Here is a 26,912-nt window from a genome sequence, read left to right as displayed (position 1 = left end):
TGTGTCCACCCTGTTACAAGAGCTGGCAATGCCCCCTAAGCTGCCACCCCTTCACAACCCATCCGCCACAGCCATTGCCTCCAGTGCTTCCTGAGGATAAATCCAGAGGCTTCTCCCTGTTGCCGTGAATGTTTCATGACTCTGTTAAATTTTAATGTGAAATCTTTTAGGAGCTCTGACTGTGCCGACAGAAAGCGGGGGCATCAACTCCGACAGGGCGTGCAGACAACACATCCCTGGCCTGGCAGCTGCCTGTGTTTGCCGGAGGGAGGGAAGGGCGGGGGGTGTTGTTCCCCCTCTGCTGGGCCTGGGTTGGTTCCAGCAGCCAGCTGGCTTGGAAGCTGCTGCCCAGGCTTCTCAGGAGGCTTCCCCTGGCTGCGCTGCAGACAGCTTGGGCCTGGGCACAGGCAACATCCGCTTCTGCTGAGGCCATGGGGCAGGGCATGATTCATACCATGGCGGATGGGAGAAACGTGATGGTGACTCAGAGTTGGGAGGTTTCTCGAAGAGGAGGGTGCAAGGGGCTTTTGCCATGCTCCTGTTCCTCAGTACTGTTTAAATAGGCTCTTGTGTCCTCTCAAGTATTGGGGGCAGTGTGGGGGGTAGTGAAGGCTGCCAGGACCCTAGCGTTGGGCTGAGGCCTGATTTTTTTTCCCCTCCCCAGCTGTGCTGTTGCCCCTTGATCCTATTCTCCCTGGCCCTCCATACCCTGCCCTCACTCCCCACCAGCCATTCCCACCCTGGGTGGTTCTGCTGTCTTGTTCAGATGGCTTAACATTGCAGGGTGGGCATGGTAGGGGGTGAGCAGTGTTGCGTGGCAGGGGGCTGCTCTCGCCCTGCCTCATCAGCTGCCTCCACTTGCGTGTGAGGCCAGCGTAGGCACTTTGCTGACAGCAGTGAGGAAACCGCAGGCGGTGACCGCACATCAGATTGTCAGGGTACTTCCTGCCTTGCTGCGGTCCCAGTGCCCATGGGGGAAGAGTCGGGGTGCCTGGGGCAACAAAACAGTAAACGGTAGCTCTCCAGCCCTGTCAGGGAGCCAGCCTCTGGCACAAGGACCTCCCTTCCCAGAGTGCGCTGGGGCATGGGATAGCACTGTGAACCCCCCCTCACCTAAGCAGGACCCTGGCTCAGTGCCCAGCCACATGGAGGCCCCAGACAGTGGAGACTCCCTGAGCTGAACAGGGGCACAGTCTGGGGGAGCTGGCTCTATATGGTGGGATGCTCTTGCTGGGGCAGGATGGAGGGTCCCCCCTCCATTGTTGGGAGATGGCACAACTCAGAGCGGGGTGTGAAAGCAGGACTGGTTTCTCAGCTGAACCGAAACCTTACAGCCCTGGGAATCGAGAGCGGCCAAGGGGAAGCTGCGGCAGGGAGCGCTGCGGTCTCAGGCATGACAGGAAGCCCTTGGTTGAGGGGGTTAGCCAACAGCTTTGATAGATGGCAATAGAAGATCCAGGATTTGCAGCTGCCCAGCCCTGCCCAGCTGCCCCCCAGCAGCAGGTGAGATTCCTTCCCCTGGCCTCCTTGGCTCGACCCCCTCCCTTTGCCAGCCCTGGAGGGAGGCGGTGGCCAGGCTTCCCGTCATGTGGGGCTGCCTTCCTGCTGTGTGGTGTGTGCCCTTGGGACGTGTGTCATATCCGGGGGTGACGGGGCTGCAAACTGCACAATGCCATCTCTGCCAGTACTGAAAATGGAACTGTGTGTGCTGGAGGAGGGGCAGCTGTGCCCGGCAGAAGAGGATGGGAGGCAAAGCCTGGTACAGTTGGGCGCTGCCCACTGATGCAAGAGCCAACGTTACCAAAGGCCTTCTGGCCCCTGGCAAGGCAGCAGCGCTGCTTCCTTGAATGGGTCCATGCCCTGCACTGGTGCTGGGCTGTTTTGAGAGCAGGGATCTGCCTGGCCATGGCCAGATGGGAGACCATGGGATCTGCTGGCCAGGACGTGACAGCTGGCCCCAGCAGCTGGGGCAGTGACTGTGGGTCAGCACTCCTAGGTTGTTTCTAGCTCTGCCACTGATTTGCTACGTGCAGGTTCTTTTCCTGCTCCCATGCCTCAGTTTCCTCATGTCTGTAGGAGACCTACATCCTATGGTGGGGATGGGGAAGCTGCTGGATTTGACCACATAGAGGGAGGAGGGCTCAGATGCAGCCCACAACCAAGGATCAAACACAGCTGCTCATGCCCAAGAACCCAGCCTGAACAGAGCATCTTAGGGGGTGGGAGATTGGGCACAAGCACACGAGAGCTCCCAGGCAGAGTCAGGGACCAGGCTGCAGCATTCAGGAACAGTAGGGGCCCCTCAACAGCTGTCAGATTCCTTCCCAAATCTTGCAGCCTTAGGGATGCACCCCACAGCCAGAAAGGAGCCTGCTCTTGACTTGGGGGCAACTCAAGCTGTGTCCAGCACAGGATGAGCCTATGCTCCAGTGCTGTCTCTGCTGCCTCCTGTTCCAGTGTCTCCAGGTGTTCCTCACAGACGCATTTTATGTATGGACAAGGAAGCACCAGGCACTGAGACAGATGCCAGCACCTCCAGCTGCCTTCCTGCTGGTGCTTGTGCCATGCTGCCTGCAGTGCCTGAGTGGGCAGGATCCCCTCTTTCCCAGACCCTGAGACACAGGGCTGCAGCACCCCAGCCAAGCTGGAGCACCTGAGTGAGAGGTTTCCAGGCTAGCAGCTACTACTCAGGCCCCCTGCTAGCCCACCAGGCTCTCAAGGAAGCAAGTCCCAGCGCCAGACACCTGCATAGACAGCTGTAGACCAGCTCTTGGTTTTTGCCAGTGCCAGGCCCATCCTGCTACCCAGCTGAACAGCCCTTTCCCTCCACATTATGCCCATGATTTCCACAGTCTCTTTGGCCATGCAATAGGCAATCAGCTAGAGGATCTTTAAGGATTGGCCACCTCTTGTAGAGAGTGAGAGATCCATGCTCAGACGCATGGAGCCCAAAACCTCAGCCCTCTAAGCCAGGTTACTGGCCATCCAGTGATGGCCAAGGACTGTCTTGCAGAGGCCACCTCTTCCCCAGAGCTTGGAGCCACATTAACTTCTGGGTTGCCATGGCAAAATCACGCAGCCAACAACTCTTAGGCCTTGTGGCCATCAGTGGCTCACCCCTAACCTTCTGGTCCTTTTGCAGACACCTGAGCACACCCTCATGTGGCAGCTAGGAGCATGGGCGGCACAGCTGGGAACCCCCACCCCTTGTCTCTGCCAAGGGGATGTGGCAGGTCAATGGCAGTGGTCAGGAACAGACTCCAAGTGACAGCTAAGGCCTGGATGAGGCTAACAGGACCTAACAAGTTGGGTCTGTTCTGGCAGCAGGGCAAGAGCTACAGCACTGAACAGGCAGGTCCAGCCAGACCCCAGCTCCCCCTAGCAGTAGGTCCCAGATGAGAGCAGCACCCCGGCTCTTCCCCCATCCCTCTTTCCCCCCAACACTGGGATGCTCCCTGTCAGTTTGGGTAATACTAACTCACCTGGTCTTGAAGCCTGCATTCTTAGCACAGCACCTCAGGACCTCCTTCTTGTTCCTGGGCCAGTAGGCCGCCTCCAGCTTCTCTCTGTCCCCACCCCTGCCCTGGATCCCAGATTCAGGTCTGCAGCTCTGTGCATCCCACCTGCCTGCTGCGACTGGCTCTTCCTTGGGCAGCCGTGATTCTCAGTGGTGAATTATTGCATCGTTCACGCTTGGCTGCAGCCTTGCAGGCAGCTACACTGCCCAGTGCTGAAGAGCAACGTTGCTGTGCAGCCCGGAGCTGTGTGCAAAAGGTGGGGGAGGGAGGAATCCAGTGTCCAGGCCCCCACTTCATGTTCATTGCCGGGATGCTGGAGCTGCTTGGTGCCTACGTGCCACTTCAGCCCCTTCGAGCCTCTCCCTGTGGGTCAGGCCTCCTGCCAGACCAGCCCTGGCCTCCCCTGCATCTGGGTCAGTGCCTGGAGAAGTGGCAACCCAGGAGCGGGGGCAGGAGTCTGTCTGTCCGTCGATCCGTCTGTCCTGTGCAAAGTGCCTCGCCAGGAGGTTTCTTGTGGCTGGGACTTGGCCTGGGCTCCACGGCCTTGTTTTCTATGCAGCTTGGAATGCAGCTTTGGATTCCAGGAAGTGTCGATTCCTAGCCAGCCCCTGCTGGGGGAAACTGGAGGAAAAGACTCCTGCAGCCCAGGACGGACCGTTTTGGGGATTGGGGAGGGGAGGGAGTTGCTGGCCAGGACTCGCCAGTTCCCTGCAGAGCCTTCCCTGATTGTGTCTGAGTGTTTCTTACCAAGGGATCTCCTGGGTAATTGGGGTCCCCTAGGACTCCTGGGTTCTGTTTCCAGCTGTAGGAGGGGAGTAGGTGCAATGGGGAGAGGAGAGGGCCTGGGAGTTGGGATTCCCAACTTCTGCCCTGACTGCTTGTGAGTCCCTTGGCTGTGGTCTGCCCCACTCTCCTCCTGGTCGTGGGCATTGCTAGGCTGGGCTCAAGGAGGCTCCATAAAACCTCCACTAAAGTGGCCCCTGGTGGAGTCACTTGAGCAGGCAAAAGGGATCATGTCTCCTGCCCTGTTGCTCTGCCCTGCTCTGCCCTGCAGCCCCCAGTGCTATTATGGAAGGTGATGCCCAGCTTGCCCAAAGGGAAGGGGGCAATGTGTTTGTTTTCCCTAATGAGCCCTTGTGCCAACTCTTGCCCTTGGTGCCAGGGATATAAATCCAGAGGGACCTGACTGACCCCAGAGGGGTTGTCCTGTGGGAACCTGGCCAGGGTAGGGGAGCTGACCATGTGTTTACATTGCATCAAACCTGGCTCCTGGCAGGATGCAGCTGGTTGAGCAGTGACCACTGGGCTCCAGGAATGGCTATGCTGCCTGTAGGGCAAGGAGGAGCAGAGGCTCCTGCACATGGTGCTTGCAGAAGGTGGCACTTGGGACTGGTGGCCCAATGGCTGTAGCAGCCCAGCCCAGTAAGAGGGTGTGTAGAAGAGAGGGTGCAGCCATGCGGGTGAAAGGGATATTCTGTGCTTTGAGGACAGGGCTGGAGTGATGCCACCATGTGTTGCCAGTGTTGGGGGAGCTGCAGGGTTTCAGTTCCCACCCCAAGAGGGCTGGCTGTTTTTGGTGCTTGCATGCTTATGCTGCTCCTGAAAGAGCCTGTTTGTCTTGGGGCTCTGTGACTGGCTCCTGGTCCCAAGAGCCTGTGCTCCTCCCTAGAGCCAGTGTTTTCAGGGAAGACTCGGACCAGTGGGCACATGCCTCTGGGGGGCCCTCCTGCCTGTGCTCTTTGCCCCACTGGGCAAGTACCCTGAGCTGGGTGCCCTGTAGCACCAGGGAGAAAATGGCTCCTCTATCCCCTCCCAGAGCTATGTTGGTAATGTGACATGGGGCTTGATAGCCTAGCTTTGTGGATGGCATGGGCCATGCATGTGTGTGAACCTGTGGGCAGACACTTAACCTTTGGTACTCTGTCCTGTCTAGCTGGCTATACAAACAGGTGCTCCTGGGTTCTGGTATTGGTAGTACATGGGAGCGTGGTGTGTAACCAGGCAGGGAGTCATGGCATTTGTGGCTATGCATAGGTGTTGGGGGGGAGGGGTGGTCTTTGCTTTGCCTTGCGCTGATGCTGCTGTGGGAGAGGCAGGCTTCTCTCCTCTTGCTTGCGCAGCCTCCAGCCACCTCATGGGCTGCATGCCAGAGCGAAGGGAGTTCAGAACTTGTCTTATGGGCCTACCAGTGGGCTGGGCAGTGGCTATCCTGCTTGGGTTGTGAACCCCTACTGCAAGACCTCTTTGCCTGGTGGCTCTGCCAGGGTTCATGGGAAGCAGCTGTCCCTCCATCCACTGGCCTCCAGCTCCATATGCCAGGGACATGGCTGGGGTAGCTAGTCTCCAGTGCTTAACTTGCAGGGGGTTGCAAAAAGCTGGGGAGGCTGCAGAGGCCAGATTGGAAGGGGCCATAGAGAGCTCCCTTGCTCCTGGCCAGTGATGGCCCCAGGAGAGGAAAGGCAGCCGTGGGGGTGCACAGCTGCTTGCGGCACATAACTAGATAGTGCACACAGAAAATCCTGAGGATCAGACCTGATACGCAAGGGGGAGAGTGTGGACTGGGCTGCAGGTCAGGGAAGAGGCAGGTTTATGAGCATGGCGGAGCTTGCTCCTTTGCATAGTGTGGGGATGCAGCTGCTTCTGGGGTGGTGCATGGCAATTCAGAGCAATATGATTGTCTCATTGAGGGTCTGTCCAGGCCAGGCAGATGGCTCCCCCCCTGCCTAACTCTTGGATGGTGCAGGCTGCTGGATTGGTGCAGTGGGTCCCCCTGGGTGGCAAGAGTTTGGATGCCTGGGCTGCTTGCTGTTTCCTGGAGTCAGCTTGTGATCCCAGCTAGGTGTTTGGCTTGCTCCTCAGCATCTGAGCCCCCTGCTTCTCTTAGCTTGCCTCATGTGGGAGCAAAGGCCCAAAGAGGCAAAGGTACTAGCCTGTGGTCATTCAAGAAACCAGTGGTAAAGCAGGGAAATGACCCCAGGTCCCCTGACTTTTAGGTTGGTGTCCAGACCTCAGGGCTGGCCCTCCACCCCCCTGAGGGCTTTTGTGGTGCTGGGGTTTCCCAAGGTCAAACAGCAACACTTGCGGAGTGTGGGGGCCTTGGCAACTCAATCCCATGCTGCTGTCTAGGCAGACAGGACTGGGGCCAGCTCCAGGGTAAAGGCTGGTGGGTGAAGAAGGGCTGGAGGGGCTGTCCTTGTGCCCTAAACTTCAAAGCTGCCTGGGGGAATGAAGTCCAAGGTGAGGCCTATGGCAGTTAGGCATTGCATGCCTGATGAGGAGCTGGTGCCCTGGTTCCCGCTTTCCCACTTACTGCTAATTGTGCTGTCCCAGGGCTGGCCACTCCCTGCCCCCTGTGCCTCACCCATGACCTTGTCAACCCTGGGAGGAATTTTGTCTGGTATGAACTGGCTGCCCTGCATCCTGGCCTCATTATCTCTGTTACTGCTGTTCCTTGGTGCTCATCGGAGAGTGGGCAGAGCCCTGAAGTGAGGGTGTTTCACAGCTGGGGCTGGGATGCCCAGGTGAGCGGGGTTAGAGGGGTGAGGGAACCCTGATGGCAGTCCCAATTGCACAAGGTGTGGGGCAGCCTTCAGCCCAGGCACCCCTACCAGCCAAGCCCGTGGAGGGGAATAGGGGGATGCTCTGAATACTTCTGCACCTCTCTAGCATCTGTCCCATGGTCCTCTCACCTGGGTCTTGTTCTCTCTCTTCGCGGGGAGACACCAGGCCTCTCTTTTCTATAGCTTCTGCTTCCCATCCCTACATCACCACTGCTGAAGGCTCATAATCTCACTGTGCAGCCGCTGTCTCTGTTTCTTACTGGGGGGGAGGTGTGCATGTGCACAGTTTGTACAGGAGGCTGAAGGGGGGTTAATTGCACAGATCTGGCTTCTGGATGGGTGCTTGGGGCTGGAGCAGGTTCTGTGCTCGCCCAAATAGTGAAATGCAGACACTTGATGGGCTTATTTCACCCCTCCTGTACCAGTAGCATTCTGACAGCTTTGCACTTAAACCTTCAGTGAAGACTTCTCCTATTGCTCTAGTTGCATGTGGGGAAGGACTTAAGTCCTGTGTTTGGGGACTTTGTATATTTGATTCAGTTGTCTGGTGCAGTGAGCTCCAGCACTACAGGGTCCTGAGAGCAGAAAGGCTGTAGGGCAGTAGAGGAATCTTGGATGTCTCCCCTAAGGCCCTAAGCTTCCAGACCTGATGTGCTGGCACCCACATGGTCCTTGGTTGTTGCAGAATCTGCTATAGTGAGGTTGTTTGGGCTGCCCAGCGTCTGGCTGGTCTGTGAAACTAAGCAAGATCAGATGGGCTCAGTGCTGGGATGGGAGAGCTGGTGAAGGAGAAGGGTGGTGTTGGCAATAGTGTGGGTGGTGCTCTCCTCTGGTTAAGTCCCACCTAGCATGTATGGAGGGGGCACTTCATCACTGCGCTTCGGGTGTTGAAAAGCCCTTGGTTTGTGTCTCTCTCTCTTCAGCCCCATGGTGTTCACTTGGTGTCTGGTGTGAGCTGGCTGCCCTGTGTTGCTAGTTCCAGGGCAGGTGATCCTAATCCTCTTTCTGTGCCACGTGTTGTTAAGCAGCTGCTTTGTTTCTCCACAGAGGTTGCCGCACCTTAGTGTTTGTGATCCCTTTGCTTTCACCTTGCCAGAAACCTTGGAGGATTGGTGTGTCAGTGGGGTGAGCGGGGCCAGAGAAGGTGCGCCATGTACTCACGTGGGAGGGGGTGTGACCGGGACACCCGGGTTCCGCTCCCAGGTCTGTCATGGACAAGCCCTTTCCCATCTGGTGCCTCACATTCCTGTGCAGGCAGCTCTGAATAACCCAGGACCTTCGCCTCCCCTGAGGTCCCCAGTCTCTTTTGGCAGAGGCTTTCTTAGCTTGTGCTGGCTCCAGTGGTTGTATCGGGGGGGCGGTGTGTGTTGTCGGGGGTGTGTAAGCTAGAGTTGGGGGTGGGCTGGCCTCCAGTCCCAGCCTGTTATGCTTTCCTTTGGGGTGCGTAGGCTTGGGGGCCAAGGAGTGGAAGGCTTGCCACCTTGCGGCTGGAGCCTGTCTGCGTGTCCGTCTGTCGGTTCCTGGCAAGCCTTACTTGTGTTGCTCTCTCCCAGGCCCGTTGCACGTTCGGGGGCGTTAACAGGGTTGAGTAATCGGGCTCCGGCTGAGCCTGGCTTGGCGCCCAGGGAGCACTTGGCACTAGAAAATATAAACAGTTCTTCCCACTCCCCCTTCCTAGCTCCCTTGGCTGGAGCAGCTTGTGCTGCTTGAACCAGAGGCTGGGGCCTGTCTGTCAGGAACAACAGCAGCACCAGCCCTGGTGGGCGAGGGAGCCTCATGGTGCCAGGGCTGGAGCCAAGCCTGGGTGTCCGGGCCCAGAGCAGCATGTGCTAACTACTGCTGGCATTGGTGGGTGCTGCTAGGACCTAAAATAGCCCCGGTGCCTGGGCACAAGGGCTGGGCTCTTGCAGCAGTGGTGAGTAGATGCCAAAGAAAGTTGGGAAGGCATCACCGTCCCAAGATTTGGGAGAGGTACCACCAGCATAAAGGAGGTATATATTGCCTGCTCCAGCCACTGCCTTCCTACCCGGGTCTATTCAGGGCCTCCTGCTTGCTTGTCCCCTCTGCCCAGAGGAGAGAACGGAGCTCCTCGGGATGTCTGCGCCGCTCCTTGAGGATGCAGTGTGGTGGAAGCAATTCTTCTGTTGGTGGCAGTTGCATCCTTTGTCTAACCCCTGGATGGCTGGGCTGTGGCCTCCCCTACTGGGTGCTTGCTGCCTTGTTTGGCACGCATTGGCAAAGCCATGTCTTTGTGTGAACCTGCCTTTTCTCTTTGGGAAGTGATGCGAAGTGCAAAGTGATGGTGCCCTCGCCTGTGGGTAGGGGCTTGTGTATTTGGGAGATCGCCAGGAACAGGAACAATTTCTAAGCCCAGTGTTGCTCCCCTTGACGTGGTCTCCTGTTCCCCACCCCCACTTTATTTCCTGTCCTGAACTGCTGTGGCATAGCTCTTGGCCACCATGTTCTACCCAGTGGGGACAGTATGGCAGCACTGACCAAAGGAAATTTGGGATCCAGTGGCACAGGATTTAGGAAGCCATTGCTTTCTGTCTGGGAATACAGGGAGGGGCTGGCATGGCACAGGTGACCCCTGCCTTGGCACTGGCCATTGGTGTGGCTGGCTCAGGGTTTGGGGGGGCAGGGGTCTGGGCAGTAGGACACCTGGGGCCCTGAATCCTGGCAGTCTGGGGTGCTGGGGGTATGTGGCAGTGAGTTGCAGCCACATGGGGCTCCGTCCCTGGAGTGAGTTTATGGTGGGGGGGGGAAGAGAAGCAGTGTAAAGGGGTTCCCTCTGCTTGCCTTGTGCCCCAGGCCCATCCCTGTGGGTAGCTGCCCCTCCCGACCTTGGCTCATTTGTCTGGAGGGGAGAAGCCCTGTCAGCTCCTGTCAGAGGAGTGTGATAAAGTGTGAAGTGGTAATCACCCTCCCCAAAACCAGACAGGGTGGGGGAGCCTAGAAGAAAAATAGTGGGGGGGAGGGACTGGGGGAGCTGCTGGGGCCTGCCTCTCACCTCCGGCTCCCTGCCCTGCAGGAGGTGGGGGCAGCTCCATGGGAAGTCCTCTGTGCTCCTCTCCGTGGGAATGGGTGTTTTTTGGAAAGTGCAGCTAGCTCTGGGTTGGAGGTTGACTGGCAGCGCTAGGCTGCCTGATCTGTAGCACGTAGTAGAAGACTGAGGCTTTTTTGAATGGAACAGTGCCGTGGAGGAGGTCTGACATGGACCATGCCCCCCATTTGTGTAGAGGGGGTCATTTTGGTGCCCCCCCCACCTCGGTGCTGACAGAACTGGGGTTAGAAATGGAGCTGCAGCATTGGCCAAAGTGGGATCAGGATCAGCTGTGTGGGGTGGCTGCTCTCGGGGGGACTAGCTGTTTGCGGAGTTGGGGTAGGCATGTTACACTGCACCCTGCTGGCTCTGGGGTCTGAAGGAACATGGGAAGATAGGGCAGCCAGGCCGTGGGGTTTGCAGGGCCCCTTGACCCCTTTCGGTTCTTCAGGGTGACTTTTTGGAGGATTTCTAGCTCGTGTCAGGGCTTCGGAGGCTTCGGTCTGACATCTTGGGGCCTTGCTGCATGGGGACTGGACATGACTTTCCCTGCTGGCATCAGCTCCTGGGCTGAACTACCCCTCTCACTGGGTAGTTGGCACTGGGTCTGGCCATGTGCCTTCTTCCAGCCTGGGTGCCTGGGCTAGTGCTCTTTCTTGGGGGCAGAGGGTGGGGCAACTCCTTTGCTATGGCACCCTTTCTGTGGGGCCTTCACCTTGGAGTAGATCCTGGGATGGGCAGGAAGGAGCCTCTGCTCCAGAGCAGGGAGCCTGGTGCAGCTTGGGAGGTGTCTGGGCGGAGGCAGGGCCTCAGCCCTTCCCTGGCCTCAGGTGTCAAGCTGGGCTCTCCCCCTCCTGACACCCGCCCCTTTATCGCTCCTATCGGGGCCAGGCCAGCCTCCCTGGGCAGGCGCAGGGTGGGCAGGGCTGTACCCGCCCCAGCCCATCCCCAGGAGCTCGCCAGGCAGCCCAGCCTCGTTCCTCTGGATCCTTTTCCGCCTCCACGGGGCTGGGAGCCAGCGCTGTCCTCTCGGCAAATAAACATCCCCCTGGCTGGGCCCTGCGCCAGCCGCTTAAATAAACAGCCTGGGCTGGAATTGTGAAACCCTGGCCCCCTGCTCCTGCTCTGCAGGGACCTGCCCACCCCCACGTTGTCTCTGCTGGGGCCTGCTCCCTCCTCCCTGTCCTGGACCAGCATGTGTGGAGGGCCTGGGATGGGGGGCAAGGGGGGCGGGGGCTGGCACCTGGCCTGGATAAGAGTGTAGAAGAGCTGGGAGAGGGTGCCTTGTACTCTGCCCTCCCCAGGAATTGTAATAGCAGCACAAGGAGTGTGTTCGAGTTCCTTGCTGTGTCCCTAAATTGATCATTAGGGCAAGGTAGCTGGGGGCCAGCAGCAGATTCCTGGGGAGGGGAAGGGCAGGGGCACAGGGTAGGGCCTGGGACATGAGCCTTGCCCTTAAGGGGTGTTGTCCTCTGGTGTGCTTTTGAGCTGGGGGGCTGCATTGGCTCTGCCTAGCCAGGGCATATTGTCCTTGGGCTGATGGCACAGCACCTCTGTATCGGGCTGTCTACCTCCCCAGCCTGATTGCATCCTGCTGTGCTGCCCTGCTCCTGCCTTGCAGCTGGCCCTTGGGAATGGGGAAGGCTGGCCCTGGCCCTCAAGAAGGGCGAAGAACTGTTGGGGGCACTACCCACCTGGGAGCCCTCACACTGGGTGCACACGTGGATCACCAGTCACCTGTGGAGTAGAGATGGTGGCTGGTCACTAACCCACCCAGGGCTCTGGTGAGCCTGCAGTGGGGGCAGGGTTAGGGACAGAGCTGTGAGGGGAGCCTTGGGTTTGAGTGTAGGGGGCCACTGGCTAGGACTGAAGGGCCTCTTGGGGCTTGGGCATATCTGTGCTGGACCAGCATCTTCAAGCCTGTTCTCCCAGGTTTCCAGGCCTCATGGCTTTGGGTCTGCCTACCACCCATACGATGTGGTTGGCCTGGGCACCGAAGTGGCATGACGCTGCAGACTGCCCCCGCTCAGCTCCTTGCCGTTTTCACACTGAGAGGTTTCTCTGGCTTGGCTGAAGACGCTGTCCTCATTTGACCTCTTCTCACTGTGCTGATTGGGGCTGCTGGAAATAGCCATCCTGGCCAGTGAATATGTGTCTCCCCATGCTAGGGAGGGCAGCGACTGGCAAAACAAACATGCAGAGGCCCCAGGCAGAGTTGGGTGGGTCAGTGAACACAGTGCTCACCAGGATCCCATTTGGGTTGGTGGGGGCCTCTCCCCTTGGCACGCAGCAAGTGAGTGGGTAACCCATCAGCCCAGCATGGGTGTGTGTGTGTGGCATAGGAGATGAATTGGCACAGGGGGGAGCTGCCTAATGGACAGACTTTGTTTCTGCATCTGGTCTCCTTGCCAGTGCCCCCTTTCTGTGCTCGTGGAGAGCCCCTGCCATGTGCTAGCTGGTATCACCTGCTGTGGCTAGGAAGGAGTTTTCCAGCCCTACTGCTTGCCCTGGTGTCTCTAGCTGCCACTGACCCCCTGTGAAGATTGGGCTATTGCAGGGGGCCCCCTTTCCCAGAATTGTGGGACTGGGACCCTGATTCCCAGCAGGGCAGGGTGAGTGATGCAGGAGGAGGTTTGGCTGGGTACGTGGTACATCTCCCCTGCATGCAGTTCATTCTCCCAGGGCTTCCCTCTCCAGGGAGGGGTACAGGCATGAGCTGATTTCTGTCCGGTCAAAGCCCTGCCATCACTCCCTCACTCAGAGCTGTCTCTCATCCATGCTGGTGCCAAGATAGAGCTCCTGAGGCTGCCAGGACTCACTGTACAGAGCATGGAACGGGCAAGTGCATGTGGCTAATGGCAAGATGCCTGTGTCATGTCTTTGTGTCCCTGCCCCCCCAGGGCTGTGCAGTGCCATTGCTGGTTGGCTTTGTGGGCATGCCTGAGATTGGCTTGATGAAAAGTTTACCTGCACTGGAAGGACTTCAGCTTAGTGAAGGCAGAGGAAGATGACTGGGCAAGATGTCCCCTTCCCAGGTCAAGGGTGGTGCTAGGTAATGGCATTTTGAGATCCCTGTGTCCATTGGCTCCAACCTGGCACCATGGTTGTGGGCTTCTGCCCAAATTAATTCTGAGAGTTGATATGCCCTATGGAGGCTCCAGGGTCTTGGGCTGGGATCCAGGGCTTTGGGCTGTCTCCCCTCACTCAGCCTTCAGGTGTAGGGATGCTGCTGTCCCTAGATCCTTTATAGGAGCAGGGCCTGGAAAAAAAAGAGAGGGTGTAGGCAGCACCCTGCCAATGCTGAGCATTGCATGGGATGGAGTGACTACTGCCATTTCACCTGGTGTGGTCAGGAACCATTGCCAGGCTCCCCAGCCACTGCTTGTGTGGCTGCTCCTGGCAAAGATGCCAGACATGGCATTGGTTGGCATTAGGAGGGCAGGAGAGACAGGTACCTTAGGGAGTGGGCCAGAGACTTGGAGGAGGTCGGAGCACTCTAGGGATTTAGTCACCTTCCCAGGGTTGATGCAAGCACTGTTGCCACTCATGTAGGCTGTCAGATGGCTGGCATCCATCAGGGTAGTGTGCTGGGGGCTGGGTTCAAGGTGCCCCTAGGAATGAGTTGAAGAGTGGGGTCCCTATTCATGCAAGGGGAGCCTTGGGCCACAGTACGTGCTGGGCTGGCAATGGGTACGTTGGAGGCTTCGGTAATGCCCCTTGTCCTGAAAGGGTTAAAGAGGCCCAGTGCAGAAGCATTCAGTGGGGAGCAGCGAGAGAAAGTGGGAGCTGGGTTTTGTGCAGTGAGGCGGTTCTGGGACTGGCTGAGCATGTGTTAGCAGGAGGCATGGCAGTATGGCAGCAGACGGATGCCCACAGGCATTGGGCCTGGCCCGTACAGCACAGTTGTGAGTGTTTCAGGGCTGTAGGGGCACAGGGTCTGTCACTCCTACAACAGCCCCTTCTAGCCCAGCTCCATACAGCCCTACTGGCTCTTGGCAAGGCGGGTTGGAGGTTTGCGGTGCCCGCGCCTGGCTGACAGCCTGTTCCCTGAGTCTGCTGTCTACGCGTCCTCTTGTCCTGTTAATCCACAGATTAAAAACCTGGGGTGGGGGTTCTGGTCCTGCTGGCTTTGGCTCTGGCTTTGGCAAGTTTGGAGATTAGCTACCCCCTAATCGGGGAGCACTGACTCCGTGGGCAGTAACCATTCCAGGGGATCCTGGCATCCCTGTGCTGCCCTGGGAGCAGGAGAGTGCATGTGGCAAATGGTAAGGTGCCCTGTGGCTTTGCTATGCTGTGGTGCTGCCAGCCTCTGTCTACTCCCTCACTGAAGCAAGTTGTGAGGGGCTTTGCATGTGTGTGTGCATGCATGTGTGTCCAGGGGCACTAGCCTTCTCATTCTGGCCCCATTCAGCTGCCTTGATCCAAAGAGCCTGGCCCATCGTTCCAGGTGGTGCCCGTGTCAAAACTCCAGCTACTGCTTGCTGCTAACCCAGTTCTGGGTCAGAGGGGGCCCCAGGGAGCCAGTGGCAGGGAGGCTCATGAAACCCCTTACAGCCACCTCACAGGGAGGCTCCTGGTGGCCATCCCTAGGACTTGCCCACTGCAGCCTGTCTTGGCAGCTGCTGGCATTCAGACCTGCTGGGCTCCATGGCACATTGTGTTATGGTAGAGCCTAGCAGCCCCATTGCACTAGGCATGGCATAGGCACCAGTGAGATGGGGCTTGCCCTGAAAAGGTCCCATGTTACCTAGACCAGGCACTGCCCCTGCTGAGACCAGGCTCTGGCATGTGCCAGGGATGCTGTGTGCTTAACATTTTCCTTACCATAGGTGCAAGGCTGTGTGGGGTCAGCCTGGACTCCTGGCCCGGTGTGTGTGACTCCTGCTTGGTGCTGATGTTACACACTCAAGTGGTGTTTTGCCGCAGGCACTGTTCCTGTGCTGGCTCCTGGCTGGAGGCTCCCCCTGCAGTGTCCAGTTGTTAACAACCCCTGTCTTGTCTCCTCTTCCCATTACAGGCCTTGTACAAGCAGCCCCTTGAACCACTGAGCGGACATCACCTGCCAGTCCTTGAATCATTGCCCACTGGAGCCAGCAGTTCCTGGGACCTGCCTGCAGTTCTGAAGGAGGCCCATTGAGAAGCATTGGCAAGGACAGTGCTGTGGGTGCCTGTCACCAGAGTCTGGACCCAGCAGATGCTGGATTAGCCCCTGAGCAGGACAAGGAGGCCCCATAACCCAAACTCTGCTCCACACAGCTCCCATGCACCTGCCTGGGCCTTGGTAAAGCCTTTGCCTTCCAGGCTTCCCACATGTGACTTCTGCTCCGGGATTGTGCATTCCCAGTGCCAGAGGGCCCCCACACCATGGCCAGCAACAGCAGCTCCTGCTCCACCCCTGGGGGCGGGCACCTCAATGGGTACCCCATGCCCCACTATGCCTTCTTCTTCCCGCACATGATTGGTGGGCTCTCACCGCCAGGCGCGCTGGCAGGCATCCAGCACCAGCTCCCTGTGAGTGGATACAGCACCCCCTCGCCAGCCAGTAAGTCCTCACCCGTCATCACAATGTTGCTTGGGAAGCTGGGCTGAGGTGGATCAGCTAGCTGATGGCTGTAGCCTGCCTGTTCTGGGGTGGGCGAGCTTGGAGCTTCCTCTGCATTGGCAAAGGTGCCAGCAGGCTGCAGATGGCAGTGCTTGTGGCTGGAGTAGTGAGGTCATGCAGGGAGGGTCTGGGAGCTCAGACTCCTGGGTTCTGCTCCATCTCCTGGAACAAGCGGTTAGATCTGGAGGATGACATGCAGCCAGGACTCCTGGGTCCAGTTGGCTGTGCTGCTGATGCACCGTGTGCCTCGGTTTCCCTGTAGGAAGCAGTTGGAATCGCCCTGCCCCACAAAGTGCTTTGGTAGCTGTGGGATGGATGGGGGTGGGGGGGTTCTGTGCCGGGAGAGAGTGGCCCTGTTGCTCTGCCCCCATTGTCCTAACTTTTGCTTTTTGGGGGACGGGAAATGGCTGTGTTTAGAAACAGGAAGTGTTGGCTGGCAGGGCTCCAGGCCGGGGCTGCACTCCACCTCGCCTCATCCGGGTGCTGCGGGGGGGACACGCACCTATTTATAACCTGCCCTGCTCACTGGGCTGCTTCCTTCTCCGTCCCCTGAGCCACTCAGGGTTCCTGCCTGTCCCAGCGCAGTGCGTGGTCTTGCCAAGCACTAGGCTGCTGCAGTGGGGAGAGTCATTAGTCTAGGAGTGGGGCTGGCATCCCTGAAATGGGCTAGACCGCATCCTGAATTCTCATGCCAGGCCCCCAGCTGTTTCCTCCTGCAGTGAGCACCTTGCCTGGGTGCTGTGTTTTGCTACCTGCCAGCCAGGCTAAGCTGTGGGCTGCCACCTGCTGCCTGCTGAAGCATGCTTCAGTGTCAGGCTTTAGGACTCTGAGAGGCTGCAGGTGCATGGGGAGCACAATAACTGGCTTGGACCAGGGTTGGGGGCGCATCTGGGCTGCCGTCTTAGTCTGTCTTGCTGCTTCAAGCCCTGCAGCGCTATGCTGCAAAGCCTCTCTGCCAGGCAGGCACTGTACTGCCCTGCCATCACTACTGACCCCGGTAAGGTAGTTTGCTGAGGAGCCATGCCCAGGGTTCATGGCAAAGACGGGAGGACCAGGGGGCTGTGGGTGCCATGGTAGGGTGAGCTCTGGTTGTGGTGCCTGCCTACTGCTCTGAACACCTCTGCGGCCATAATGTGACCTGTATTTGTGACCTGCTGTATCTCCAGAGCATGGGGAGGCCCTTGGCACCTCTGTGCTTCCCTGCCAGCTAGCGTCATTGGTGTGTTCAAAGCCAAACAAGGAATCGAGGAGGGTCTGAACATCTCTGCTCTACCACAGGAGCTGAGCCCTGGGTAGGACTTCTAGCTGGAGTTGTTGCTGCTTTCATGGAGGGCTGCATGCCACTGCTGGCACCAGGGACTCGCAGTGGGGAAAGGGTCATGGCTGTGAAGAGCTTGCAGGTGAAGTGCCTTGAGAGGATGGAGGCTTAGACAGGGGCAGGAACTTGTCCAAGGCCCTGGGAGTGCAGTGTTGGAGTAGAGACCTTGGGCCCTGCCCACAACCCTATTGGGAGTTGTGGGGACGTGCTGTGGATGCCTCTGCTTGTGGTCCCCTCATCCCAGTCACTGCACAGACCCCACTGCTCTGAAGGCAGTTCCTGCCTGTGGAGCTGAAACCCCTGGCTCCTGCAACCATGGGGGCATCTCCAGCTTCCTATCTCTTGAAAACACCCTCCCCCTCCCCCCATGCAGTGCAGCATGAGACTGGGGAGCCCTGTCTGAGGTGTTGGGAGGGACTGAGGAATAGGTTTGGCAGTGGAGCTGTTCAAACAGGCCTCAGTGCCTGGCCCCCACCCCTCCTGCCCCCCCCCAGCTCAAGGGGTAGTGGTGGGGGGAGCTGGCTCTTGCCCTGGGGAAATTGCCATATTCATTAAGTGCGGGGTGCAGGTCTGGGGCAGGGGCTGGGTGGCCTCCTCAGAGCTGCCATCTTCAGTGGAGTCTTGCCATTTACAGTTGAGATCCTTTCCTTTGGACCCTGCCATGGATCCACCCAGTGCTATTGGCTCCTGTGCCGGCTGTGTGTTGGGCACTGGCTGAGCAGCTGGCAGCTCCGTGGGCAGGCGCAGGGATGGGAGGGAGTTGAGGGCAGCTTGACATTTTGAGTGCCGCGCATGTGGCACCGCGTGTTCCTTCCCTTGGGCTCTGAGCAGGAGCAGCGCCCCCCCCACCCTTCCCCAGCATCAGAGCGGGAGCATCACTTGCCTGGAGAGGGCTTTATAAATAGCCTCAATAACAGGAAACAAAGGTTTCAAAGGATAAACAAACCTCTTGTGGCACAGGGAGGCCTGGGTGGGGGCGGGGGCCGCTGGCCTTCAAACAAGAGGCACCTGGGCCCCCATCCAGCCCTGGCAAACACTCTGCTGTCCTGCTTGGGCAGGGGGCATTGGAGGGCAGTGTTTAGGGATGAGGGGACCCAGGGTTTCTAAGTTCTCTTTTGGAAGGGGGGTAGGATGTAGCGGTTAGAGTAGGGGGCAGCAGTAGAAGCCAGGGTTCCTGCGTTCTCTTCTAACTCCGTCACCTTGGGCCAGGCCCGCCCCCTCTGTGCCTCAATTTCCCCACTGAAATGGGGATGGTGGTCACCCCCCTTAGCTCTTTGTTTGCAAAGGGCCTTGGGTCTGCCCAGCCAGGCTTGGGGGGCTAAGTCCCCAGACGCATACTTGACCTCTAGCAGATGTTTCACCAGTCAGGGCTGGGGGGTGGTACTTGCTGGGATGGAGATGGGCTCCATCCTTACCAGGGCTGGGTATATTAGCCTCTTCCCCTTGGCTGGGGACCTTTATCCTGGTTCAGAGGCTGGGGGTTGGGAAAGACTGTTCCTGGCTTGGAGTGGAGCAGAGCAGGTGCCCTGTCCCAGGAGGACAAGGCCCAGGGTGCCCTGCCCATCTCTGCTATGCTGCCCTCTCCTCCCCAGGCACTTCCCCAGCTGCCTGGCTGTGGTCCTGCCCATGCAAAGCTGCTCAGCCAGAGGGTGCCTGTTTCACCCCTTCCTGCCCATGCCAGCCTCCCACACAGAGCCCTGGCCTCACAGTCAGGGCCTTGCAGTCCCTGGAGACCGGACTGCTTGTCAGCCAGTCGCATGTGCAGGGAGGAGACCCCCTTCTGTGCCACCCCTCTGGGGGTCTCCAGTGCTGAAGAGGTCTCCCTGTTGGATCGGCTCCCTTCAGGCCTGGTGCACTGGCAGGTGGGGCAATCTGGCAGCTGGGTGGGCTTCCTCCAGTTCCCCCGTTACCTAGGTGCCCAGAGCTGTGCTGTCTGGAGGGTTTTCATGTCCAGCTATGGAGGTCTTGTAGGGGCAGCTTAGAGCAGTGCCTCCTGCTGGTATTGCTGTTGCAGTCCTGTTCCTCTAGTGAGGGGAACGAACAAGGCCTTGCCCCCTGCTGCACCTTGCAGCTCGCAGCCACACTGGGATCAGGACACAGGCATCCGGGTCTCCTCCTGCCTCTGTCTGTGCAGAGCTGCAGCCTATGCGGGCCGGGCTGCTGGGCAGGCAGGCTGGGCCCATCCCTGCTGCCATGTTGACTCCACACTGGGGCAAAGTTCAGGCGTGAAGGGGCTGCCGTGACTTGTTCCTGCTGCCTGAGCCAACAGCTGCTGCTTTGGGGCCTGGGCTTGGTGCCAGCTCACCCGAGGGCTGGCACGGCGCCCGGCCAGCACATCGTGGGGGGGCACAGACGCCGTCGTCGTCCCCCCGAGGTGGCTGTGCAGTACTGTCTCTCTTGGCGAGTGGGGACTGGCTGTCCCTTGGCACTCGAGCAGCCTGACCTCGCACTCTGCTGTGGGGTGGGACTGGAGCAGCACTGGCATGGGGAGCCCAGGTGTCTGGGGAGAGCAGTGGCTAGACTACTGCCTGCTAACTGGAGCAGCTTTCACCTGGGGCTGGCCCCTCAGGGTGTGTCCCCACTAGCAGCAGCTGGTGGGGAAAGGCTTGTCATTCAGCCGAGCTCCAGGCAGCCTTGGATGCCGATGGCCTCTGCACGCACTCCTCGGGCACAGGAGTGGGTAGGGTGCTGCGTGGGCCTGCCAGTCCCCTCCTCTTGCCGCCACCTGGCCAACAATGGAGCCTTTGTGGGTCTAGGGAAGCCGGTTTGCAGACACATTCCTGCTGCCCTGGGGCTCCAAACCACCCCCACCCCTGTGACATGCACACGTGCTGTCTCGCACGCGGACCCCGGTAGGGCTTGGCAAGCGTGGTGCCACTGGCTGATTCTGTAGCAGCAGGTTCACGGTGCCTGGCACTTCCTGATTTCTGTGTATGAGTGGGGCTTGGGCACTTTTCTCAGGTGGTTAGTGTCCCCCTTCCTCCCCAGCTGAGCTGCACGGGGAAGTCTCCAGCCTTCACTGAGCTCCTGTTGCACAGGCTGTAGTGGGCAGCAACTCCCGAGAAGCACACAAGGCACGAAGTTTCCCTAGGAGTCAGCCAGGGCCCTGGCTTGCTTGTGAGGGGTGGAGGTGGGGATTCCCCAGGACACCCTGGAGCTCACAGCCAAATAGTGAGCAGGAAACCATCTGCAAGAAGAGACGGACCCAGTGGGTCAGTGCAAAGCTGGCAATAGATTTGGGTGTCTGGGGCCTGTCTTCCCTGCCTGCTGGGGCTGGGCACAGATCCCACTCTTCAGCTCCACCTGGTACACAGAGCAGCTGTAGCAACTCCTACAGCCTCCCTTTCTGTTAGGGACTGGGGCTGGGGTCACTGGGGCTGGGGGCAAGGCCTGCCAAGGTGAGGTACAGCCCTGCTCAGGGCTGGCTGCCCTCACCAGGCCCAGCTGGGATTCCCTGTGGTCTGCAGCATGTGGCTTTGCGTGGTGGTGGCTGCTCGGGTGTGTTTATGGCACTGGGGGGAGGGGGGAGCTAATTGGAGTGCCTCCTCCTGATTTGATAATTACAGTGTTTATGCCCTGTGCCCGTTAACAGCCCAGCTGGCTCTGTTTATGGGGGAAGCTTGCTTTAATTACTATTGGACCCAGTCGGTGCAATGTAGGTGTGTGTGAGCCCTGTCTGGCTGGGGGCCCTTCCCTACAGGGAGGCCCCAGGGATGTCTATTGAAATGGGGGGTGGGGATGAGAGGCAGCAGCTCTCCTACGGGGGGGGGGGGGAGGGTCCTGGTGGATCAGCACCTGGCAGCTGGGGAGTCCCGGCAAGGTGTGGAGGGGTCTGGGGAGGCTGGTGCGGTCGAGATGTCCATCTGGTTTTGATGTTACGGCCCCTCCCCTGTGTGGGGTACAGGGGCGCCTGCGCGGCCCCGTCTCATTTTTTCACTCCCATTAATCACTGCGTGTGACACCAGGAGGGGGTGGGGGGCTCCGAGCCTCCCCCCCCCCCCCCATTTCATCCTTCCCTGTGTGAAGTTCCATCCTTGGGGGTGGGTGTGCCAGGCCCCAGGGAAGGAGGCTTTGAAGTGAGTGGAGCAGGTCGTGGGGGTTGCTGCTGGGAGCGCAGTGCACCCTCCCCCTTTCACACCCCCGCAGTGGATTGGAAACATGTGCCGGGCAGTGCTGCTGAGACGGGGTTCCCTCCTACCTCGTTCAGCAACACCATAGCATGGCCCCCCTCTCTGGGCCAGGATCCAGCGGGCTTTTCCTTTCCCCCCGTGGCAGAGCTCTGCCAGTGCCTCTCATTTCTGACCTGCAACCCCCTGCCATCCCATTCCTGGGCTCCATCCCCCTTGCTCAGCTGGTGCCACTTACGGCATGCAAACCTCCCTCGCCTCCACCCCTCTGACACAGTGCTTTTCTTGTCTGGTCCTCCCAAATGTGCCCTCGGGCCGTGCTCTGGCTCCATGTGCTTCTCTGAGGTGAAAAGGCGCCACAGCTCTTCCCCTCCTGCCCACCCGTTTTAATTTAAAAATAAAATAAAATGAAGGAACCCGCCCCCAGCCCTTAATTATCCCTTTAAATCAATGTGCAGGATAAATATTGCCTGCGGAGCATGGGGCTCGGGGAAGACAAAGCGCTTCGGCAAGGGGGAGCAGGCACGAGGAGGCGCTGGAGGAGAGAACTCCGACGAATAAAAAATGCAATAAGGGCCCTGGCGCCCTGGGGCCGGAGTCGTTATTAATGGTCTCTTTGTTCAGCCTACAATACCCTCACGGCCGCTTCTGGCCCCCGAGCTGCAGATCAGTAGAAAGTGATAAATATAATCATCTTGTCTGCTTCTGATTAAATTTATTCCTGACAGGGTCGTTTATCACAAGGACCTGGATAATCACAAACACGCCGCGAAGGGCTTGGGCCGCGAAGGGGGGGAGCAGCTGGAAGTGGTGCACACGCGTGCGTGTGTGTATTTGTGTGTGTATTTGCGCGTGCGTGTATTTCTGGGCGAGTACAGGGATTGTGGCCTCTCCAGACCCATCCATGTGTATCCAGCTGTGGTGCCCTGGGCTTGCATTGATCCCCACACAGCTGAGTCAGGGCAAGCGCTGGCCACTGTGACCATAGTCCCCATGCTCCCACGTGTCACTGCACACAGGAGGTGCTGGGTTGCTCTTGCTCCCTCATGTCAGCTGAGGTCAGGTCAGGCCATGCTGCTCATCGTGTCCACGTGTGCGCTGGGTGGCAGGTGCAGGAGTGGACAGGACTCCTGGGCTCTATCTTTAGCTCCTGTGCAGTGCTGCCACATGGCCTCAAGCTATTTGCTTCCCCTCTCAGTGCCTCAGTTTCCTTAGCAATTAAATGGGGCTCATACTGGTTTTCAGTTTCTTAAAGCACTTTGTATTGGCAGAGAGGAGAGAACTGGGAGTGGAGGAAAGCCTGAGGTGGTCAGAAGTACAGCCAGCACATTTGTGTGTGCGTGTATGCATGATACGTGCTTCCCACCCAAAGGCCAGTGCCCAGGTAGTGTTTGAAAGTGGCTCTGCAAGACCTGAGCTTGTGGGGCATGTGGGAGCCTAGAGAAGGAGGCAGTTCTTCCAGCCCAGTGGGGCCGCCAGGCATGTCCTGCCTTGTCTTTACTCACTTGGTGTCCACCAGGTTTCTCATGAGGGATCTGGCAGGTGCAGTTAACCTGTGTTCCTAGGATAACAGGTTCATCCTAGGCAGGTTTGCCGTCTATCAGCATCGACTTTGTCTAGCTCCTTCGTGGGCTGTTGCACCCTGGTGATGGGCAAGTAACAGGGCTGTTGGGCTTTGGTCTGGGGGTTCAGTGGTGGGGGGAAAAGGAACCGTTCGAAGGTACTGATGGGTGGAGCTGCTCGTTTGGGTCTGGCAGTCCAAGTCTCTGGGCAGAGTTATGGAGCGGGGTTTCAGGGTCTGGTGCAGGGTACTCGGGCTTTCCTTCTGGTAAGCTGATCCTTCCAACAGCTCCTCTTTGGATTAGGCTGTCCTGGGGATGAGAGCCCGGGCTCAGACACTCTGTTTCCTCAGGCCTGCCCGGGCACTTTTTCCGATCCCTTCCCTGGCATGTTAGCCATGCCCTGCTTCATACCCAGCTCCTGCCTCTCTCAAGGCTGGGGTAGCCAGAGCTGCTGGGGTGAAACGGATGCAGGCTGGGAGGTCTCATGCCTCCTGGGGGAGCCCCAGTCCCCATGTCTCACTCCCCATGGTGGGGAGTTGGGCATGGGAATGGGGCAGCTGGTCCAGGGCACAAGCCTGTCCCTGCCCTGCCCCCCCCCAGCAATCACTTCTAGTGGAAACTTGGGTTTCCTTTCAGGCCTCATCTTACGGCTCGGGTAGCCGTGGTTACTGAGCCAGGCGCCAGGGGGGCCGAGCTCTTTGAACCTACCTGCTCAGTCCCATCACCCAGCCAGGCCATGCCACGCCACTCAGCCCATGCGACATCTAAGTGGGGGAGACCTGAATATTTAACGCAGCCGCTTTGAACAGGATACCTCCAGGCAAGGCTTGGGTGTCACCAAGAGCCACCGCATAGGCCTGTAACTGAGCTGGAGCCCCCTCAGCAGGGAGGGCACGGGGGGTCGGTGCTTGATAGGCACAGCAAGCGGTTGTTGCCACGGGGGAGAGACGGGCCGCGCCGTCCTCTCCCAGCTGTGCGCTTGCCAGCTTCGGCAGCTCCTGTCATTAAGATCTTCAATTATTGATGGGAGCAGGGGAGCCTCATGCAAACCACCCCACACTGCGTACGGCAGTCTTTTAATAATACAGCACTCAAGTGGGCTGGGGAGGCGCCCCTGGGGGTGCAAGGCTTCCAGTCACGGGAATGGAGGAGGACCTGCTCTGTGCATCTGTGGTGGGCCGCCGCCTTGCTGCCCAGAGAGCTTGTGCCCGCAGGGCTGGGTTTTCCAAGGAGCAACCCCCTGGGAGCTGCCAGGGCCTGAGCATGTTCTAGGGGCCCAGCTCGGGTGCTTTAGAAATCCCTAGTTGGGCACTTGGTAGGAGCTGGGGCAGCCCCAAGCTCCTTCTCTATTGGGAAGCTGGTTCCCAGATGCCCTGGCTGAACCTTCTTGTCCAGACGTGTGCCTGCCATCGTTCTCTCCAGCCATGAGGGCCTGATCAGCTTTTTGTTTGTTTAGTGGGAAATATCCCTCCCCTGCACCAAGATCTCGTGACTTGGGGAGCTTGGGGCTTGAAGCAGACCACCGGGTCTGGGGGGTGAGGCTTCCTGTGCTGGCAGGAGCGCTGACTGTGGGTGATCCAGCTTCTGAGAACGCAGTCTAGCCACATCTGAGGTGAAGGGACTGTATGTATGAAGTCCTGAACTTGCTCCCTGTCTGTCCTGTGTCTCATGCCACCCTACCCCACCTGCAGCCGTAGGTGTGAATTGGACAAGGCCCCCAGTGGTGAGAGGGTCCAGGCTGACCCACACCAGGGGGTAATTCCCTTTTATGGGTCATACTTCTCTAAGGAACAGGTTTTACCCCTGCCTTGAGAGCATGATCCCTCCCTTTATTTGCCTCCTGGATCTCTGCTTCACAGCAGGTGAGGGTTTGGGTTTGGGTCTGGGCCAGGCCTTGCCATAGGATCCTCACTTCCACTTGTTGGAGGAACCTGGCTGGGCTGGGCCTGGAGTCTCCCAGCTGCCTGCCAGCTGCCTGCACTGGAAAATGACTCTGCTGGGTTGCCAGGGCTGTTTGTATTGGGCCTGTGCAAGGAGAGTCCAGGGTTTGACCTTTTCCTGAGAATTAGAGCAGTCTTAAGGCTGCCTTGACTCATGTTCTGCTCCTCTGTGGCCTGGGGCAGTTGAGAAGTCCCTGGGGAGGGGTGGGGAAGGGGACAGGCTGTGATTGTGACATATGTCTGGTGCTGGGGACCCCCTTACACATCTGCAGGGGGGGAAGTCTTACAGGTGTCCTGATCCCTTTTCCCCTTCTTGGGAGGCAGTGCTGAGAGGCAGGCCTGCAGATAGAGCTGTATGTGGAACCGAGCTGATTCCTGGCTGACAGGTCCTAGCAGGCTCTGTTGGGCATATGGGGGCAGGCTTAGGCCAGGGGGCTCTTACTCAGCACTGTCAGTAGCTGTGTGTGAAGCTGCCCAGCCCTGCAGGGGGCTGGGACTTCAGAGACCTCTCCCTTATTTACAGCTCTGCCCCTGATCTGTTGTGTGACCTTGGGCATGTTAGTGCTTGGCTCTTTCTCACTGTGTCCCTAGCTGTCAGCCTGGCTGCTCTCTCGGAGTTCTCTGTTCCTGCAGGTGCATGGACTAAGGGGGGTGCCTAGTACTGTGTGGCATTAGGGTAGTGCCTGCGATGGTGACCTCTCTGCTGGGACTTTCCTCTTGGGTTGGTAGGGAAAGGGAGCTGTGGCTCCCTGGAAGCTAGTGGGTGGAGGATGTTCAGTCTCAGCCCCTGCTCCTTGGTGATTCTCTGTTTTCCCCAGGACAGGGACTGATGCCAGTATGGTGAGACAGACAGTGCTCGCAGCAATCTGCCCAGCTCCACCCTCTGCCTTTTAGAAATGTGTGCTGGGCTTCCCACACAGCACATCCCCAGGAGGATCCCTGTTTTGGTAGGACCTACCGTATTTTGTAGCCTGAGCCCAAGCAGCCAACCACACCCCTCCCCTCCTCTGCAGGATCCAGACAGCGGTGGGAGGTGGGTTCTGGCACCGGTCTCTGCCCGCTCTCCTTCCCCCATGCAGAAGGAAGGGAAATGATGCTCCTGGGTTATTGTCCAAGCTGGGAATAGAACCCAGGTGTCTTGCCCTCCCCTGTTTCTGATTATGCAGGGCTGATATCAAAGCAATTCTAATAGCAGCCCTCCTGGCTGTGGGAGGCAGGGGGACATCTGCCCTAGACTTTGTGCACAAGTGAGACAGTGCTGGGAGTCCCACTTCAGGGGAGAGCCAAGGAACCCCCTGTCTTCCCCTTCCAGGGGCTGTAGCTGGGCAGAGAGAAGCTCCCACCTCCCCCCACATCCTGTGCTGCTCGTCCAGTGAGGGATCCCAACTGCCCCCAGGGCCCCACAGGCTTACAGCCCGGCTGCTCCAGATGTGCTGCAGCTGTTGCAGCCGTCTAGTCCTCTGGGGTCCCTCTTTGGCTGCTGGGGTTGGCTGCCTCTTCCCTGCCCTCAGCTGCTCTTCTGGCCAAGAGCCCCCAAACCATGTGCTTGGGCCCCTTGCAGCCCCAAGGTGCTGAGAACTGGGGCCAGCTGCTGCAGGAGGGGGCCATCCCCCCCCGAGCAGACACATCCAATAGACCCCTGCCTGCCTCCCAGCCCATCTCTGCCTTCTCCAGCTCAAGTTTGTGGCTGGTGTGGCCCCACTGCACTCTACAGGCTGTACAGGTGACATTGGCAGTAACGGAGACCAGAGCCTAGTGAGATGGGAGCTATGGCTGAGAGCAGGGCTCCAACATGCCAGGCCTTGCATGGGCCCCAGCCCCATAGACTGAACCATGGTCCCTTTGTGCTGGGTATAGCCTGCCCTACTCCTACCTTGCCACAGTCCACATGGTGCCTCTCTGGGGTGGGCTGGCTCTGGCGTGCTGTGAAGCTGCTGTATTCACATCAAGCTGAAGGAGGGGGGCAGGGAAGAGGAGTGGGAGAGGACAGCTGAGCTTCAGTGCTCTTGTGCGTTTTTGCAGTGGGGCTGGCTAGTACCAGCTGTGGCCTTGCTAGGGACCATTGCTCCTCACCCCTGTACTGAGCCAGGGGAGGGAAATGGACACTTCTGGCAGGAGAGATGGGGCCTGAGAAACATCATGTAAGGGAAATGGAAGGAGTGGGACAGGGGCTTATTGGATGGGTGAGCAGGGGTTTCCTTTGCAAGCAGCTCTGGCCGCATCCCTCAGGGTGCACTTTGGG

General features: G+C 58.7%; 1 protein-coding gene across 3 annotated transcripts in view; it reads left to right on the top strand.

Annotated features, from left to right (window-relative positions):
- Positions 1 to 26,912, top strand: part of RARA (retinoic acid receptor alpha) — a 110,050-nt gene that overhangs the window by 32,284 nt on the left and 50,854 nt on the right. For all 3 annotated transcript variants that reach the window (XM_090044466.1, XM_090044468.1, XM_090044465.1), the window contains exon 2: positions 15,139 to 15,663. In XM_090044466.1, coding sequence (XP_089900592.1) covers positions 15,486 to 15,663 — 178 coding nt within the window. In that variant the 5' untranslated portion in view covers positions 15,139 to 15,485. The remainder of the gene's footprint in view (positions 1 to 15,138; positions 15,664 to 26,912) is intronic.

Source organism: Crocodylus siamensis, chromosome 4 (assembly GCF_052110815.1).
Source record: "Crocodylus siamensis isolate JL-2025a chromosome 4, ASM5211081v1, whole genome shotgun sequence".
Taxonomy (NCBI): domain Eukaryota; kingdom Metazoa; phylum Chordata; order Crocodylia; family Crocodylidae; genus Crocodylus; species Crocodylus siamensis.
Note: the sequence above shows the minus strand (reverse complement) of the source record. Positions and strands in the feature narration are given on the sequence as shown.